Source organism: Anoplophora glabripennis, unplaced genomic scaffold (genome assembly GCF_000390285.2).
Source record: "Anoplophora glabripennis isolate ALB-LARVAE unplaced genomic scaffold, Agla_2.0 scaffold1067, whole genome shotgun sequence".
NCBI classification, from domain to species: Eukaryota; Metazoa; Arthropoda; class Insecta; order Coleoptera; family Cerambycidae; genus Anoplophora; species Anoplophora glabripennis.
Window position 1 is genome coordinate 1 of NW_019417149.1, and position 18,589 is coordinate 18,589.

General features: G+C 34.0%; 1 protein-coding gene across 1 annotated transcript in view; it reads right to left on the bottom strand.

Moving 5' to 3' along the window:
- Positions 1–1,366: 1,366 nt before the first annotated feature.
- The window catches only part of LOC108914494 (extracellular matrix protein A-like), an 86,807-nt gene continuing 69,584 nt past the window's right edge, over positions 1,367–18,589 (bottom strand). Inside the window, exons 7-13 of the mRNA XM_018720314.1 lie at positions 15,482–15,713; positions 15,198–15,410; positions 15,013–15,133; positions 11,606–11,888; positions 6,993–7,095; positions 4,163–4,302; positions 1,367–1,657 (exon numbers count right to left, since the gene is read on the bottom strand). Coding sequence (XP_018575830.1) covers positions 1,499–1,657; positions 4,163–4,302; positions 6,993–7,095; positions 11,606–11,888; positions 15,013–15,133; positions 15,198–15,410; positions 15,482–15,713 — 1,251 coding nt within the window. The 3' untranslated portion in view covers positions 1,367–1,498. The remainder of the gene's footprint in view (positions 1,658–4,162; positions 4,303–6,992; positions 7,096–11,605; positions 11,889–15,012; positions 15,134–15,197; positions 15,411–15,481; positions 15,714–18,589) is intronic.

Consider the following 18,589-nt stretch of genomic DNA (forward strand, 5'->3'; position numbering starts at 1 on the left):
GTCGTGTCTGTGTGTGCGTGTGGTGAGGTGTTGTGTTTTTGTTTTTGTGTGTTTTGTGTTTTTCTGGTCATGTCAGCGTATGGATTTAACGAACATTGAATTCGAAATCAGCAATCCCAAAATCGTATTCAGTTTACAATAAAGTATTTTTATGTTTCTTAGATAAGAATATTGATAGATATCAATATTGCTCATTAAATAGAATTTTCCATGATTGCAGACGTCATATTGGAACCGCCATGATGTTTTTTTGAATCACCAGACGGCTTTCGATAGAATTTTTAAATATGAAGGTTTTGACACGTCGATCAATATTGACGACTTTTTATTCTGGGCAGCCCACGGTGCCCATTGACGTGAAACGTGCGATATCTTTTGTTAAAATCAACTGCATTGTGCTTTATGAAATGTTTAATTGCAGTGAACGACGGCGCACTGAGGTTACGGGAATTTCCGCCACACTATCACTCACCGTAGCAATATTTTCGGCTGGACGGCCAATAAAAGGCCGGCCTATTTTTTTATTGTCTGCAATCGAACCTTTCTGTTCAAATTTGACAAGTAATCCTTTCACAGCTGTTTCATTCCTTTTACCGAAATTCCACGTGATTTGCGCACAATCTCAGTTACACACTCTCCGTACTTGTAATGAATTTTCAGTCTTGACTCGCCATCCGTCATATAATGTGAAACTGCACAATGCTGCCAACTCTTCGGAATGAAAATGGCGCATAATTCAAATCGTGCTTTACTTTTGAGACACCCTTTACTTACCAAGAGGAATGTGAAGTTTGTTATTATAAAAAGTTGTTCGTTTTGCACTGTAAACATGGAAACAGAAAAATATACTCGTTAATGTATAAATAAAAANGGGGAAGGGGAGAGGGGAGGGAGAAGGAGGAGTGGGGGTGGTCTCAGGTGCCGCCTTACCTACTGCAATATTTTCGGCTGAACGGCCAATAAGAGGCCGGCCTATTTTTTTTATTGTCTGCAATCGAACCTCTCTGTTCAAATTTGACAAGTAATCCTTTCACAGCTGTTTCATTCCTTTTACCGAAATTCCACGTGATTTGCGCACAATCTCAGCTACACACTCTCCGTACTTGTAATGAATTTTCACAGTCTTGACTCGCCATCCGTCATATAATGTGAAACTGCACAATGCTGCCAACTCTTTGGAATGAAAATGGCGCATAATTCAAATCGTGCTTTACTTTTGAGACACCCTTTACTTACCAAGAGGAATGTGAAGTTTGTTATTATAAAAAGTTGTTCGTTTTGCACTGTAAACATGGAAACAAAAAAATATACTCGTTAATGTATAAATAAAAATGTGTCAAATATAGTGATTTCGTTTATTGGAAAATGATATACAAAACATTACTTCAATTAATAATTGGTAACATTTATAAAATGTCTTAAGAAATCCTAAAATTATGGCAGTTTTAAGTACTTATTAGATAATTACTCATCAAATGCAAAATTGGGGAGTTTCCCTTTATCTGTTCCATCTGAAAAACTCTCTTCTGTTGCTTCTGACGCTTTGTGGTAATCTGCTCTCAGAGTGTACTCTCGGTATTTTAAAACTCTGCGGCTGCATCGGTTTGGTCACTCTAACGTGCCTCCAGTAGCACCCAGCCTCGCTTGTTAACATATTCTGAAAATAATAGGATTAAGTGCGCTAAAATATTTGTACCAAAATAGAAACTAGTTATTTATGCAATAAGTGTTTAAAATAACAATTTAGCCTTGAGTGAAAGGATATTTTAGACACATTGCATTTACTGCAAAAAATGAAGGTTTAAATTCTAAGAAAAGTTTGTATATTCCATTTTAATTTTCTAAAAAAAAAAATTTCTTGTCAATTTATTGATGTTAAAAAATCAATATCTAGTTCGAAATAATATATTTCACTAGGAGTCTAGAAATAAGGATTTTTCCGTGCACATGTGACAAATTCTTGTACGGAAAAATCTATCGTGTAATGAACGACATTTTTTATTATACTTCTTTGAAAACGAAAACATAAAAACAAAATATAACATAAAAAAGCCAAACGAAAAAAACTTGGAACATTTTTATTTTCATAACAGTTATAGAAATAAATTTAAAAATGTAGAATAAGAATATTGAAAATTAATTAGGTAACTAACTAGATAACTATTAATAATAACAGTTCCAACTGATAATGTTTTTAGTTTGAATTGTTATTATTAATTTGCACGCTTAACAAAACCGTGCGCTTTTCAAAATAATATCGTACTCGATTCAATTTTTCAAGTAAATTTAACATTTTTTTTACCATTTTTTGTTAATTACGAAAAATAAATATGAATGTTTGGTTTCATAGCTTCTTCTGTTTTAAATTTTTACAAAACATGTACAGCTAATCACTCTGTATACCATGAGGTAAGTAGTAATGTTTAACTTATTCAAAATAATCCAGCAGAGCAGAACAAACCTAAGCTTTAGACACGGTGAAGTGGCAGTAAGGCCAATGCCCCTCGACCATTTCATCAATTCCCGCATATCGTAAAGACAGATGAGAAATTAAATATCTATTGAATCTTGACGGAAGAAACAAACGTGTTACCTCAAGCGTATTCTGCTCCATATCGGCAATAGAAATTGAAAAAAAGGAATTATAGAAATATATCAGAAAATTTAATTCACGGTAAATAGCACCCAATTAGATAAATGCGAAGAATATACAAAGATTTAATATGTACCATATCACCCTGAATAACAATAATTACACAGCCACACAAAAAAAATAAAATATTTTTCAAGTCTGACTATGTCTATGTGTTCGGGGTAGTTGAATTTGAATCCGTGGACCATTTAAACCCAACTCGTCAAGTTTTACCGATAACCCTATATCACCTCATAAACCAAGCTGTCAAGTCCAATTACCCACAACGGTCCTGTAAAGGGACCTGTGTTCCCACAATAACCCCATAATCCTATACATTCACCCTCAAACCTCCTAACCCCATGACCATATATTCCCATAACCCCATAACCGATAACTTCAACAACCACGTTAGTTTAACTTGCTCTCTCATAGCGGGATATATCAGGGTTCTATAAACAGAATATATTTAACCCTATAATCCCTAACCCCCTAACCCCATAACCCTATAAACTCGTGACCACATAACTCCCATAACCACCTTACGCAGTAGTTCGATTGTTTGATGCAAGGAACATAGTCTATATCGTTATTGGCTCCCAGTTTCATCATCTCCATTAGATTCTCCGTCAATTTAAAAAATATCATGCCAACTGAAGTTTTATTTCGCGGGGCCCGCTTTCGCACCCTGACCAGCCGCCGATTCTGGGCATCCGAAACCCTGTCTCGTACGTCTTCCACCTGTGTCTGCCGTGACGGCATGAAAGCCATGATCCAGAGACTCCAGGGACTTGGGTTAGTATCCGCGAAATAAAGCTTCATTTGGCATATTTTTTAAATTGACGGGGAATCTACTGGAGATGAAACTGGGAGCCAATCACTATATAGACTATGTTCCTTGCATCGAACAATTGAACTACTGCGTAACGTCGTTATTGGAGTCATGGGGTTGTAGGGTTGTGGAGTTATAGGGTTACGGGGTTAGGGGCCTGGGGGATTATAGGGTTAATTATATTCTGTGTATAGAATGATATATCTCGCGATGAGAGAGCAAGTTAAACTACTGAGTAACGTGGTTATTGGAGTAATCGGTTATGGGGTTATGGGATTACAGGGTTTTGGGGTTAGGAGGTTTGGGGTTGAATGTATAGAATTATATGGTTATTGTGGGTGCACAGCTCCTTTTACCGTTGTGTGTAAATAAGACTTGACAGCTTGGGTTATGAGGTGATATGGAGTTATCGGTAATAACTGACGTGATGGGGTTAAATGGATCATGGATCCGGATTCAGCAACCCCGAAAACATAATATGGTATACATTGTCTGATCTTCAGACTAGAAAAACATTTTGTTTGTGTGGCGCACTTATAATTGAAAACAAAACAACAATTCAATTTATTTTTAAATCAAGATAAACATTATTATTAATTTTGAATGAAGATAAACCTTAATCAGTTAGGTTAATCACACATTTTATTTAGAAACGACATAACATTTCGTTTCAATACCATAAAACATTATTAACTTACATTGTAACTGTCAGGTGGATTTGACATATACTGCACACCGCTGGGACAAATTAAAACCGCCCTGTATCTACCAGCACTATTATGGTTGGCAAACGTCGCTTGCTCCCGAACTGAATTAGCTACTTCTGAATCGTATTCGTCTAAAAAAAAATTAACGTTAATTTTACCAAATAATTGGATGACACAATATTATTTTTATAATTCATAAATTTTCTAATACTATATAATTTATCTCTCACTGCTGCGCGACGGAACCATGACCACCGCTGTAAACACTTTACAGATTTGGGAACGAGCTACGGCGAGCGAGTATTTTCAAATACATTTTGCAAGTCGAGTTAAATTGACTGTACAGGGTGGTTGATTTTCGATAGTTTTATAGGGTACAGCCAAAACGGTGATAGATACAAAAAATCTGATATCGATGTCCCGTCCTCTTTTTTTGAGTTTACTTCGCTGGTCCCAAAAGATCTTGGCTAACTTGATTAGTTTTAGATATACAGGGTTTTTTTGAAAAATGGCCCATTTACATTAACCTCTCTATCTCCGTTGTCATTCAATTTAGAAGAAAAAAGTGTGCACATTATTTGTTCTATTTTTTATTAGGAAGCCATTGGCGTACTCAGATTTTTTACAAATCGCACAGTTTCTCCGATATTGCATAAACATAGGTTTTTTTAAATAGAACACCCTGTATTTGGCCATCCCGTTGAGTAGCATTTTTTTTTACCTTTTCAGCCATATATAATAATAGATACTTTTTATTTGCCTAAATGAAGAAAAATGCAAAAATGTAGATATAGATATTTTTTCAGTTGGCCATGTTATTTATTTATTCGTCTTTTGTTGTTTAATATTGACAGTTAGTTTATTTTTGACTGATTGAAAGCTTGTTAAACGTCTATTACTTGGTTTTAATTTTGAAAAGTATAAAAATGGTGTACGAAAATCTTCACAAAGTTCAAATGTTAGAGTGTTACATTGAAAGTGAAAAAAATAGTGACACAGCTTTAAACTTATATTTGGAGAGATACCCAGAGCGTCATCAGCCAGAAAAGAGAATTTTTAGCCGACTCTATGATAACTTGTGTGAGTTTGGTTCTTTTCAAAAACCGAGAGCTAAATCTTATAATATACAGAATAGAGAAAATGATGAAATCAATACTTTAGCTTTTGTTGTCGCAAATCCCAATGTATCCAGCAGAGAAATTCAAAGAACGATAGGAATTGGTAAATTCAAAGCATTGAGAATTTTAAAAAAACACAAGTTTCGACCATATACTATAAGAAAAGTCCACCATTTGCATCCAGGAGATGAAGAGAGACGCGTCATTTTCTGCCAATGGTTTTTGCAGCAAACTCATGTATACCCCAATTTTTTTCAAAATGTTATTTGGACCGACGAGGCTTTTATAAGCAGCGAAGGTATATTCAACCGGCATAATGCGCGTTATTGGTCAGATGTTAATCCTCACCAAACTGTGGCCAGAATTCAACAAGGGCGATTTGGTTTTCATGTATGGGTAGCTCTCTTCCACAATAGAGTGTTAGCTTACGAAATGTACGATGAAAACCTTAACGCTCAGAGATATGTGAGAATTTTACAAGAAAATATTATTGAACTGCTGGACGATATGTCACTAGCTCAACGATATAATATGTTCTTTCAGCATGATGGTGCGCCTCCACATAATTCCCACATAGTTAGAGAATTATTAAATCATAATTTCGGGGACAATTGGATCGGTACGTACGGACCAAACAGGTGGCCGCCTAGGTCACCAGACCTAACCCCTATAGACTTTTATTTTTGGGGGGATGTTAAAGACAAAATTTATAAGTATAGAGCTAATAATGTCGAGGAGCTAAGGGAACATTTTGAAAACTATATTCAGCGGGTGTCAAATATTCACATTTACAATGCGACCCGTTCCATTGCCAAACGTTGTCAGTTATGTATCAACGAAAATGGCCGACAATTCGAGCACTTGCTGTGACTTTGTTATGTCATTTTTGTTTTATTGTTGTTTCTCTCATTTTATAGTTGTTATTTTTGTTTAGTTTATGTTTAGATAATAGTTATAAGTGTACCTATAATTAAACCTATTAAGTAAAGATAAATGGATAATCTAATTTATTTTTTTTTTAATCTTTTAGTCTAAGTTAGGTGCTTAACATAAAAATAATAATAGAAAACGAAGAGACCAATACTAAATATAACAATAAATAACATGGCCAACTGAAAAAATATCTATATCTATACATTTTTGCATTTTTCTTCATTTAGGCAAATAAAAAGTATCTATTATTATATATAGCTGAAAAGGTAAAAAAAAATGCTATTCAACGGGATGGCCAAATACAGGGTGTTCTATTTAAAAAAACCTATGTTTATGCAATATCGGAGAAACTGTGCGATTTGTAAAAAATCTGAGTACGCCAATGGCTTCCTAATAAAAAATGGAACAAATAATGTGCACACTTTTTTCTTGTAAATTGAATGACAACGGAGATAGAGAGGTTAATGTAAATGGGCCATTTTTCAAAAAAACCCTGTATATCTAAAACTAATCAAGTTAGCCAAGATCTTTTGGGACCAGCGAAGTAAACTCAAAAAAAGAGGACGGGACATCGATATCAGATTTTTTGTATCTATCACCGTTTTGGCTGTACCCTATAAAACTATCGAAAATCAACCACCCTGTACATTGCAAATTTAACATTTCCTTTTTATTGTTTCATAAGACAAATCTATTTAATTGTCTAGATGACATTGTAAAAAAATTAGATATCGCACTCATTATACTTAAATTCTTTCAACTTTACTCACCTTTAACATCAACTGTAAAATGACAAAACGCTCTATTTCCTGCTTCATCGCTAGCAACATAGGAAATATGATGTAAACCTAAGCCAAATTCGCTTCCAGGTTCCTATTGAAATAAAAAATTAAGTCTTATCTGCAGTTGAGTATATTAAAGTATGAATATCCATGTGGATATGTACTCTACAACATTACAATAAACTAAGTCGAGATTTGCAAAGTTGTTCCCAGACATCAGTAATTGATACACATAAACTTTATATAGCGACTCGAAATTATGTCATGTTTCATGACCCAAAATGATGGAACAAAATTCATATTTTTTTTCGTTGAAATTTAAAACAAATTGCTGAAACAGGTCAGTTAGTAAATAGAAATTGTCACTTTTCTGCAATATTTTCTATTTCTTCGAGACATGTTTGACAGACCTATAACATTACCGACATTTTTATTAATAGGACGCTCTATATTTTATAGTATAAATAGATAGCCCTTCTAAAGACGAATTCAGCAATATAAGGTTATACCTACTTTTATGTCATAGTTGTCAAAAAATGGAGGAATAAAACGAAAATAATAATTTAGTACCTACTAGTTTTTATTTTATTACAGCAAATGTTCAAAGTGGCGCCCATTAACCATTGCACAATGCCCAATTCGGTGTTCAAAGTTATAAATTACATTTTAAATAACATTTGGTGTTATATTTCGAACTTCTCTGATATGATTTTTCAATCCTTCGATAGTGTCTGATCTGTTCACATACACTTTGTTTTTTAGATAACCCTACAAAAAATCTAGTGAGGTTAAGTCAGGGGAGTGTGGTGGCCATTCAAGCGGTCCTCTTCTGTTTATCCATCGATTTGGGAAAACTTCTTGTTGGAACCAGACATCAGCAGCAAGCATATCGTGCTCATTAGGGTTAGGAAGAATTAATTCATTCCAGGGCTGGATTCAGCTAAAAACGCAGCAATTAAATAAATGTCGCCTGTCACATTGCCCTCAAAGACATAAGGTCCCAATATGCGATTTCCTACTGTTCCAACCCAAACATTCACTTTTTCCGGCCATTGTGTATGTTTTTCTTGCATCCAATGCAAATTTTCTGAGCTTCAGAGCCTAGTATTTTGCCTATTCACGATTCCGTTTAAGCAAAAAGTTGCTTTGTCATGTGATTTTTTAAGTTGGGTTGTCTTTCAAATAAATTTCTAATTTTCTCGTAAAACTGTAATGTTCTATCTATATTATCTGCCCATAGTTCTTGTAAGACGTTAACTTTGTAAGGACGCCACATTTGAGACTTCAGAGTTCTTTGAACTGAGGACTTCGACAAGTTGAAGTTGGCTGAGATGGATGAGTGAGGATTTTCAGTAACGGCGAACATCACATTTTGGCGGTGATTTTCGCTTATTGTTCTTCGCCTTCCTGATTCAGGTAAATCTTTTATACTTCCGGTTTCAAACTTTTTGAATACTTCTATTTTCTATTTACTAATTGACCTGTTTCAATGATTTTTTAAAATCTTCCATCATTTTGGGACACAGTGTATTTTAGACACGTAATATTCCTAGAACGCTATATAGAAAAAGATTGGGTAACAATCAAGACTCAGGGTATTAGGGGGTCTCGGGTATTCCCTTCTAGTTTTTAAAGTATAAGTTAATGAAAAAGTGCACCAAGTCTCCTCTGTACCATGAAATCTGGAATTTGACAAGACCATTTTATGTCCTAACTTTCCAGATATAAAATTAAATTTTCTGTTAAAATATAGTTTTTGAAACAAATAACATCCTTTATAGTCCAGTATACAAAGGTAAAAATAGGGTATTACCTCCGAATTCTTGACACTCGCACCGATTTTCATGAAAATTGGTGAGTAATCTCATTTCACCCTCTTTTACAAAAGTTACATATCCATAGTGTGTGCTTATTGTTTTTAGGGGGTGAAAACTAGCCCTTCTTGCAAAAAACGTAAAAACTATAGATTTGAGTGTTATGTCAATAGAATAAGCTTTCTTTTATGTTTTGAATAATAATTTTTGATTTGTAGCAACATTCCAACCCATAAAATCCACCCTTTATGAGGGAAAAAAACAAAAATTAATTTTCGCGGCCCTGAAATGTTTTGACGGAACAATATTTTTTACTGTTTATGAAATAATACATGATTTATTGCAACGTTTCAACCCTTATTGCAGAAAATAAAGCAACAAATTTTTTTCACATCTTCATAGCATTTATAATGAATGAAAGACTCATCACTGTTTGTAATGTTACTGATGATTCATTTCAACATTTCAACCCTTAAAAACAACCCTTAATGAGGAATTGAAAATTTTTTACCTGCTTCAAAACACTCAACGATACATTACTAAATTCAACGAGATTACTTAAAACTCGAAACTTAAATTATGTAATTAGTGAAAGAGAAAATAAAAATTATTTGTGTATTATGCAATAACACTTTATTATCAATAATTTACATAGGTATCATTAAAGAACTATCAAGAACTGTCGACTTCCTCTGTTTGGTCTATGATTGGAGGACAATTTTGGCAACTGTTCCCAGAACATGTTCCGTATGTCGCATTACAATAGAGTCCAACTTTGTGACAACTGCAAGTCGCATCGCATCCTTTTTTGCAATTGCAAAATATCATTTTTAAAAGTTCTTAGGTTGCAGGCTGGTTTAATATTTTGATTGGCTGGAGAGAATTTTCATTTTTAATCCATCCCCAATCAGTTGGACTAATGCTATCATTATCAAGCCACACCTGAATTTGTTAAAAAACTCTCTTAATGTGTTGGTCCAGAACATCAACTGTGGGGACAAGAGATGACAGTTTCACAGCCGTTTTCTTGTTAGTAGTCTTAACGAAGGACTCGAACCGGAAGCGCTCCAGAACAGATGTAAAGTCCTTGATGTCGCCCAATTTTTGAGCCTGTATTTCTTTAGCAGCTTCGTATAGAACTACTGTGCAGTATCAACCGGCTTCTAAATTTTATCTAATATTGATGTAGGGTTTTAAAATACATCCGCCTTGTCTCTCACATCTGGCCGTTTTTCCATTAGATTAAAAAATATTTTTTTGCCTTTATTGAAAAACGTCGACGTTGTATCGCATCCAGTAAAACAATGAGTGAGAAAAAAGTATCGATTTTGTATGTTTGGATACAAAACTTCAAAACTTTTAGAAGAATACAACACAGATGAAACATTTTGCTTTCCTAATTTCAGAAAATAAATTTCTTTGCAGTTAGAATTACTAAAATATCTACATCCTCTGCAACTATTACTGTTTGCGCCGTTGAGTCCTCTTAAATCGCTATTTTTACTTTTAAATCATATGCTTCTCCTTTTGCTTGGTGGTATTTTATATATTTTTCTTCCAAATCTTTTATAAGAAATTCAATGAATCTGCTTTTATCGGCATAGTTCGACAGAAACTTCCGATCCGACAATTTTCACTGAATAATACAATTCGTTTTTTCACGATAACTTTTTTAATTTTTAATATTTTTCATGGCTCCAAAAAGCAATTTGCAGGGAATTTCAAGAGCTACACATCAACCTTTATAGTTGAAGGGTCTTGAACTCTTCGTTTTCGAGATTTTTAGGTTTTTAGAGGCTTAAAGAAGGTGGTCCTTACACGCAAATGCAAACTAAAAAACGTAATATCTCAGTTAATTTTTAAAAATTAAAAAAATATATATTCATTATTTCAAACTTTTTTTTAAATTTAGGCATACTAAACCGCTCAAACTTGCAGAGCCTATTATTACTACCTAAATAAAGTCAACTGTACATGGATTACGCTTAGTTTCTATTTTTATGGTTCAGCCATAGATTTTATTGTTAATTTTTTCTCCGAAAAAATGAGATGACCATTTTATTTTCATCATAACTCCGCCAGTTTTTAAGCTATGAATTTTTTTCAAAAAGGTTATATTCATTTTCTTTGAAAAATTAGTTCTTTCTCCATTATTTTACGGTAAATGGTTCGATTTTACTTTCCGAAAAATAAAAAATCACCGTTAGAGAGTGATAACTCGGTTATTATTACATCTACGTAATCAACAAAAATGAATCGATTCGTTATTTCAAAAGCTTTATTTTTGCTTTATATGGGTTTTTCTATAAAACGCAAAGTTTTCAAGTTATTTATCAAAAATGGTTGAAAATCAACATTTTCAATAGCATTTATTGCTTAGAATTCATCCCTCTATTGATTTTTGCGGTTAAAATGGGTGCCTTTATTGCCACCCCCGATAAGGGGTGGCATTCACCTTCAGGGTGAAAGCACACCAATACACTATGTAACTTTTGTTACTTGTGCAATTTTCTACTTATTGTTAAAATTTCACGTCAATCGGTGCATGTGTTAAGAATTCGTCAAAAATACCGTCATATACGGAGCTATTAAATATCATCAAGCACTGGGATTGAAACAGTAAATAACACGTTTTATGTCATCAAATACACGCATGAAACAGTCGATTGTTATCAACAGTGTCTTGTAAACAACTGAAATGAAAACTATATAGGTGGTGAACGGAGTACGACTCTGTTACTAGCCGCGTTTCCCCACCTTTAAACTAATAAAATAATTACTACTCACCCTAGACTTGTAAACGGTTGAAATTCCAACGTTGTCATAAAACATTGGTTCCCGCCAATGAATGATCTGCATTTGCTCGTTGCTCATCAAAGCCCTTTCGAGATTTACCGGGCAGCCCACGACGCGCGGGGGTTCCTTGTCTAAAACGTTGACCGTCAAGCTGCAAGAGGCCGAGGAACTATTGAAATCGCCCGGTGCCATGGCTGTAAAACGAACTTCCGACCTCCCTGCCGGCAACGTAGTCTCCAAACGCTTTCCCCAGGATGGGTAGGAAGTTACGTATCTGAAACATTAATATCGGTAAACTATTGCACGGACCGACAAGATTTTAACCCAACAACGCGAATATACTTTCCCAAAGGATTTTGGTGCGCTGAATTCGAATCCGAGGTCCAAATTTCCCAATTGGCTCTGGTTTTCGAGATATCCTAACCTAAAAGTTCCAAAATCGCGATTTTTTTTACATATTTGAGGTTATGTTACATGGAAAGGTATTTTTTCTTGCTGAAACCATTATGGGGTCTTAAAGTACTATACTTCCTCTTTAAAACGCACTTGGATTTATCCGGATATCATTTTTCGTCTTTGAGAAATCGCATGTTGAAATTTAGTAGTTTGACTTGTTTCTCGATGTTTAGAGTTGATTGGTTTGGAGTTTATGGGTTAAGGGTTTATGGGTTTATGGGTGTTGGGTTCTTGATTCACATTCTTGAAATTTCTAGTGGACTGTATTTTCTGGTTCGGGATGAATTATTCTATATTTTAAAATAATAACTCCGATAAACTTTCTACTAGCAAAACAAGCTTACGCCTAAGATAACTAACTAATAGACTAATAAACAAACAATGGGCTTAGGGTTTTTGGACTTGAAAAAAAAAAATGCGTGAACATTTATGCGTGGAGGGTTGATTATGAAACATTGTGTCATTGGGATTTCTGATGAAAGTTGACGTCAAACAAAAAAGTATCCAATACTAAAGTTGTAGAACATGCAAAGATTTACAACTTTTGTAGAGAACACTTTTTAACATAACCTCAAAATTTCCGAGAAAAATGCGAAAAACAGGTTTTTTTCTGACTTTATGTTTTTTATTTCTCATTTCCGCAAAAATAATTTAATTTTAACGAAACTTGGTGAAAGTATATTTTTCTGTGTCAACTAACCACAAATTGTAATTCGACGTTTCGTTTTCGAGGGGCCATTATCGGGTTAATTTTTTCAATACGTGGCTGCTATTTTTACGACAAAATCGAAACAGATTTTTATTTCTGAATTAGAGGATATTACTATTGTAATTGCTTAAAAAGTTTTTAGCTTGCTTTAGCTATCATTTAAAATTTTTCCTGAGTACGGCTCTGAAAACTTTCAAAATATCTATTCGATGGTCATAACAGTATAAAAGTCAATACCGCACAAAATATCCAACAATTTTTTTTACTACTATTAGCAATACCATTTAGAAATAATAAAATATTTCATAAATTCGTATTATTTTTTTATTAGGTAGATACAACTTTTTAAATTATTGATTAAAAAAAATTGTTGGCTATTTTGTGCTATATTGACTTATTCTCTTCTCTCTCTCCTCCAATAGATACTGATATTTTGAAAGCGTTTAGAGCCGTACTCAGAAAAATTTAAATAGCTAAAAACCTTTTTAAGCGATTACAATAGTAATATTATCTAATTCAGAATTAAAAATGATTTTAGATTTTGTCATAAAAATAGCAGCGACATATTTAAAAAAATTAATCTGATGATTGCCCCTCGAAGACGAAGCGTCGAATTGCAAAAATGTTGACGCCATTATATAGAGCAAAAAAGTGGCAATGTAAATATGCAATTTATTTCAAATTCGTTTTCAAATAAAGCCAGAAAAAAAATCAAACGATTTTGCAAAATTTCGGGTTTCGGATTTCGCGTCAACAGTAGACTTTGCAGTTAATACTTTGTATTGCTGAAATCTCAAATCATTCAGAGATAATTTATCATTTGTGCATTTGTAATTCCACTTAGATGTTTATAGCAATACTGTACAAAAATAAAGTTTTGGGTCAAACAATAAGACACAGTTTATTTTTTATTTTTTTCCGTATAATGTTTTTTAATTTAAACAAATTATTATCAACAATAACTGAAAAATTCATTGTTGCAAGTCATTTTTTATATTTGAACTGTGATTACAGATTTTTTTATTTCACCAAAAAGTATATGTCAAAACGAAAAAATTATTACCGGCAGAACTATGTACGATCATTTTTCTAAGTAGAATTTTTCTTTGAAAATAAAGTGTTTCAGACCGAAAAAAATGAATATCTCAGAAGCGTCTTGATTTTTTTATTTAAAAAAATTTGTGGATATTTAAGACACAGAAAGGTATATTTTCACCAAGCTTCGTTAGAATTAAATTATTTTTGCGGCAATGAGAAATAAAAAACGAAAAATCAGAAAAAAATAACTTTCTCACATTTTTCTCGGAAATTTTGAGGTTATGTTAAAAAGTGACCTCTACAAAGTTGTAGATTTTGTATTGGATACTTTTTTGTTTGACATCAACTTTCGCCAGAAATCCCAATGATACAATTTTTCATAAATTTTCAACCCTCCAAATCAACCCTCCGCCGCCGCTGCTCACGCATTAATTTTGTTTAGGTTTATTATAAGCCCTTTTACCATTTCCACTTATAAAAGTCCAGGTAACAATTTTTTTTTTCTCCAAGTGTAATTTAGTTGGACTATTTGCGTATAAATGTGTTTCCAGATTGATATAATGCGTAAAATATCGGCCATATATCGAAGTTTTAGACATCTTTTTAAGTGTATTGCAAAATTTGACGTGATAGAGTATTTTGAAGTTCAGATTCATGTTCAACGACCCCAAAAACATGTAAGATTCCTACTTCCAGGTGCCGATGAATTCAAGTTTGTGGTGCTGTGTTGTCAGTATATTCAAAAATCGAGAAATAAGTCAAAGTACTAAACTTCAACATGCGATTGCTAATTGAGAAATTTGGACCTCGGATTCGAATTTTGTCGGCTGTGTTATGTAACACATTTATTTTTTTCAGTTTCAAATTCTTATGATGTTCTCTTCGGAAAATATTGTCAATTTGCCTTTACTTTTTGCAATATCCTCGTAATTGGTTAAAAATTTGTTTTTTTAATTTTTTTAACGTAACCATTTCATAAAAAAAACCAATTAGATAGTTTTGTTGGTATCAAGTCATAACGTACCAAAGAAAATCTTCGACAAATTAAGTTTTTCTCTATCCATTACTAATTATGGATACTCAAACTACTTAAAAAACTGGAAATGGAGAACATTCTATCATTATACATGGTAGAATGACAGGCATTTATAAGATAAACATAAAAAAATTATAGATATCTGCTTCAACTATTTACCTGTCAAAATCCACATTGGTTTCAGGTCTAGGAATTTTCACGATCATTTGTCGTTGACTTGGCGGTAGAACAAATTCCAGAACACCACTTCCTGGACATTTTATATAAACGTTTGATACATCTGTGAAAGGAAAAAGTTTAATTCTTCATTTATGTAAATTCTAAAAGTAATATGAATTAGGTACCTTTTACGCAGGCCACATTTAAGTTGTCAGATATAACGGAGGGGCTCCACTGCAAATCTTCACCACACACGTACTTGTGGAATTTTATATTTCTTCTATAACCCTTCTTGCAAGAAATTTTGCACGTCTCCCCTAAGAACCTCTTACCGGCGTTGCAAACATCCGGTACATACCATCCGTTCCGAACATCAGGCAAGCTTGGACATGATGCCACTACAATAGAATATAAAGGTGATTTTTATTTCATTATCTCATAAATCTATAGTAGGTGGAAAAACTATTACCTACACAAAACGGCTCTTCACCCTCCCAGACCCCGGAATTGTTACAAATTCGTTGAGTATTCCCTTCCAGTTTAAACCCTTTGTTACACCACATGTTACACTTGGTGCCAACTGGAACTGATCTATTTGGATCAGAATTTTGATCCAAACATCTCATAACGCCGTTTTTGGGTGGTTTCGGAACTCTGCAGTTCGTGGTACTGGTGCCTAATTTGCAGGTCCTCTTATCTTTCTAGAAAGGAAATATGAAGGATGAAAGCACAAGAATAAATAACTTCTTGTTGTACTGTTTACGAGATTATACAGGATGTCACCTGTCACCTAAGAATGTTACATACATCAAGGGTATAATCTAGAACCCAAATGGGATCGATTTATCCAAACTTGCTTAAACGAAAAACGTTGCAAAAGAAGTTACAGGGTGTTAAAGTTTCTTTTTTTATTTCTTGTTTTCTTCTCAGAACCCAGTTAATAGATTTGAGCAAAATTTGCTGTTGTTTAGTTTATTTTCAGGAAGTATGCAGTGATTATGTTCCTATTAAGTTAAATGATACAGGGGCCTTAATTTGACTAAAACCCTTTGTGAATATTCTTCTGTAATTTTTTTGTACGTTTAAATTTTTACACGCAACTACCAGAAATAGGTAGAGAATTTCTTTCTACATAAAAAATGTATACCTATCAAATATCGAAATTATGCTCGGTTATGAAGATATTACAGAAAATCTTTATTAATACATATCCCATATTTTTTGGAAATAACGACGTATCCATAATAAACATAATAAATAACATAATAAACTGAAAGGTGGCAGTGATAAAAGTCTCTAATTTATAATAAATGTTCTACGTGTCCCCCATTCTCTTCGACACGTTTCCTTAAACGTTTTATGAAATTATTGAGAATTGGAAACGAATTATACGTTCGTCTAACTTGTCATACGGCGTCTTTTATTCTATCTCAAAGTTCTTCTCCAGTATCAGGTGTTACAGAGTTGTAAACAATTCCTTTCAAATGACCCCAAAAGTAAAAGTCTAACGAATTAAAATCCGAACAGCGAGAAGGCCAAGGAAATTGACTACCTCGACTAATCCAACGGTTTGGAAATGCTTGATTTAAATGATTGAAAGTGATGATCTTTTGTTGTAAAGTGTAACAAACCAGATTGGTGTTTTTAAGGTTGTCGGCACTGTTAGGTTAAAGTTCTGTTTAGTTCTGTATTCAGTACAGTTCAATGGTTAAGTTTTTTCCTACAAGTTAAAAATAAAACAAGAGAATTAGTAGTTTATAGTCTGAGTAGTATCAAACTTTAGGTCATAATTGGAGGAGAAATAGAGGATGTAGGCAGGTCCATAGTTTTATACATGAACCTAGCAATTCCAAGACGAGATGGCTGCTGATGAGCCTCAGTCGAAGAGCCATAAACCAAATGATGGGGGTTCTGACAGGCCACTGCAGACTTAGGAGGCATTTAAGCTTAATAGGAATTGAGGAGGACCCTCTATGCCCGAAATGTGGCGAAGGGGAGGACACCCCTGTTCACCTTCTGGGACAGTGTGCAGCCTTTGGGAGAATAAGACATAAAGTCTTTGGTGCTGAAGAGCTGCAAGGGGTTGAGGTGAGAGACCTTCCATGGACCAAAATCCTGGCGTTCATCAGGGCGTCGGGTAGGTTCGAGGAGGGTCAGAGGCAGAGAGTGGTTAGGTGATAGGACGGCGGGGTAGGCAAAAATGGCCCACTTGTGGCTTAATTACCAGGCTGAGGCTGCCTCTTTTACTATTACTACTACTACTACTAGTATGAGTAGTCAGTAGTTGACTTCAACTGAAAGTTAAAAAGAATTATTGCAACATCTTTATTTATTCCTGTATATAAAAAGAGGGAAATAAACATTTATTTCTCACACGAACTCTTATTTCTGCTGCGACAACATCTTTTATTGCGTGTGGATTTTCTTCGCTCCACACGTAAGAGTTTTTCCAATTAAAAACACCTCTACGGGTAAAAACAGCTTAATCTGTAAAGGCAATTTACGGGAGAAATGTGTGATCCCTGTTATGTAACTGCAGAAATGGTTCGCAAAATGTTAATCTGAGAGGGCGGTCTGGTTCAAGCAAATTTGGTACATGGTGAAAATGGAAACATTGTAATTGCTGCATGTGGAGTATAGTTTAAACGGTTTTATGGCCAACTGCTGTGACTGCTAACAAACGTCGAATACTAATTTCGGGATTTTCTTCTACTCTTTCTCGAATTTGTTCTTCATCTTGTACTCTTCTTTGAACGTACCTTCCATTTCGTGAATTAGACCGAAAGTTTCCAGTTTCTCCTAGGCCCGGTACTTTGAGTCTCGATTAAGGCTTGATTAACTAATCAGGCGATTAGACTGATTATACTTTATAAAATAAATCAAATTATGTACAGTCTAATCGCCTGATCAGTTAATCAAGCTTTAACCGAGACTCAAACATGGGCGAAGTTAAGGGGGGTTTGGGGAGGGCTAAGCCCCCCAAAATTCGAATTAGCCCCCCCAAAAACATTATTACACATACACATCAGAACAGAAAAATAAAAAACATACTTTGACAAAAAAATACTTTTTTGACAAAAAAATTGTATAATTTAATAACTTCATACTTGAAAGTTATTTCAATCGAATTCAAGTCGGCGTCACTGCCCAACAGAAGTCGGAATTGATAAAGAGGTTTTAAAGGCGGAAACGACCGTAATAAAGAACTGTGTCAGGAAATGGGACGAAAATATTAGTATATCCGATATTACATATGTTGTCAGAAAAGACACATTTCCAAATTCTAAGGTCAACCTTGGGTCAAGACCGATTCAGTTCTTTAGCACTTGCTAACATTGAAAGTGACATTTCAAAATCCCTGATTCTAGACGATATTCTGGAAGAATTTATTTTAATAACTTTTAAAATAAAATTATTGGACTGAAAAATTTTTTTTTTTTTCATTTACTTTTAATATTTATGGATTGGTAGAAAAATATGCTTACCTTACTTTGATACATACACAAAAATAAAGTGAAAAAAATATATACATTTTTTCATATTAGGGCTTTAGCCCCCCAAGATCCGATGACTTAAC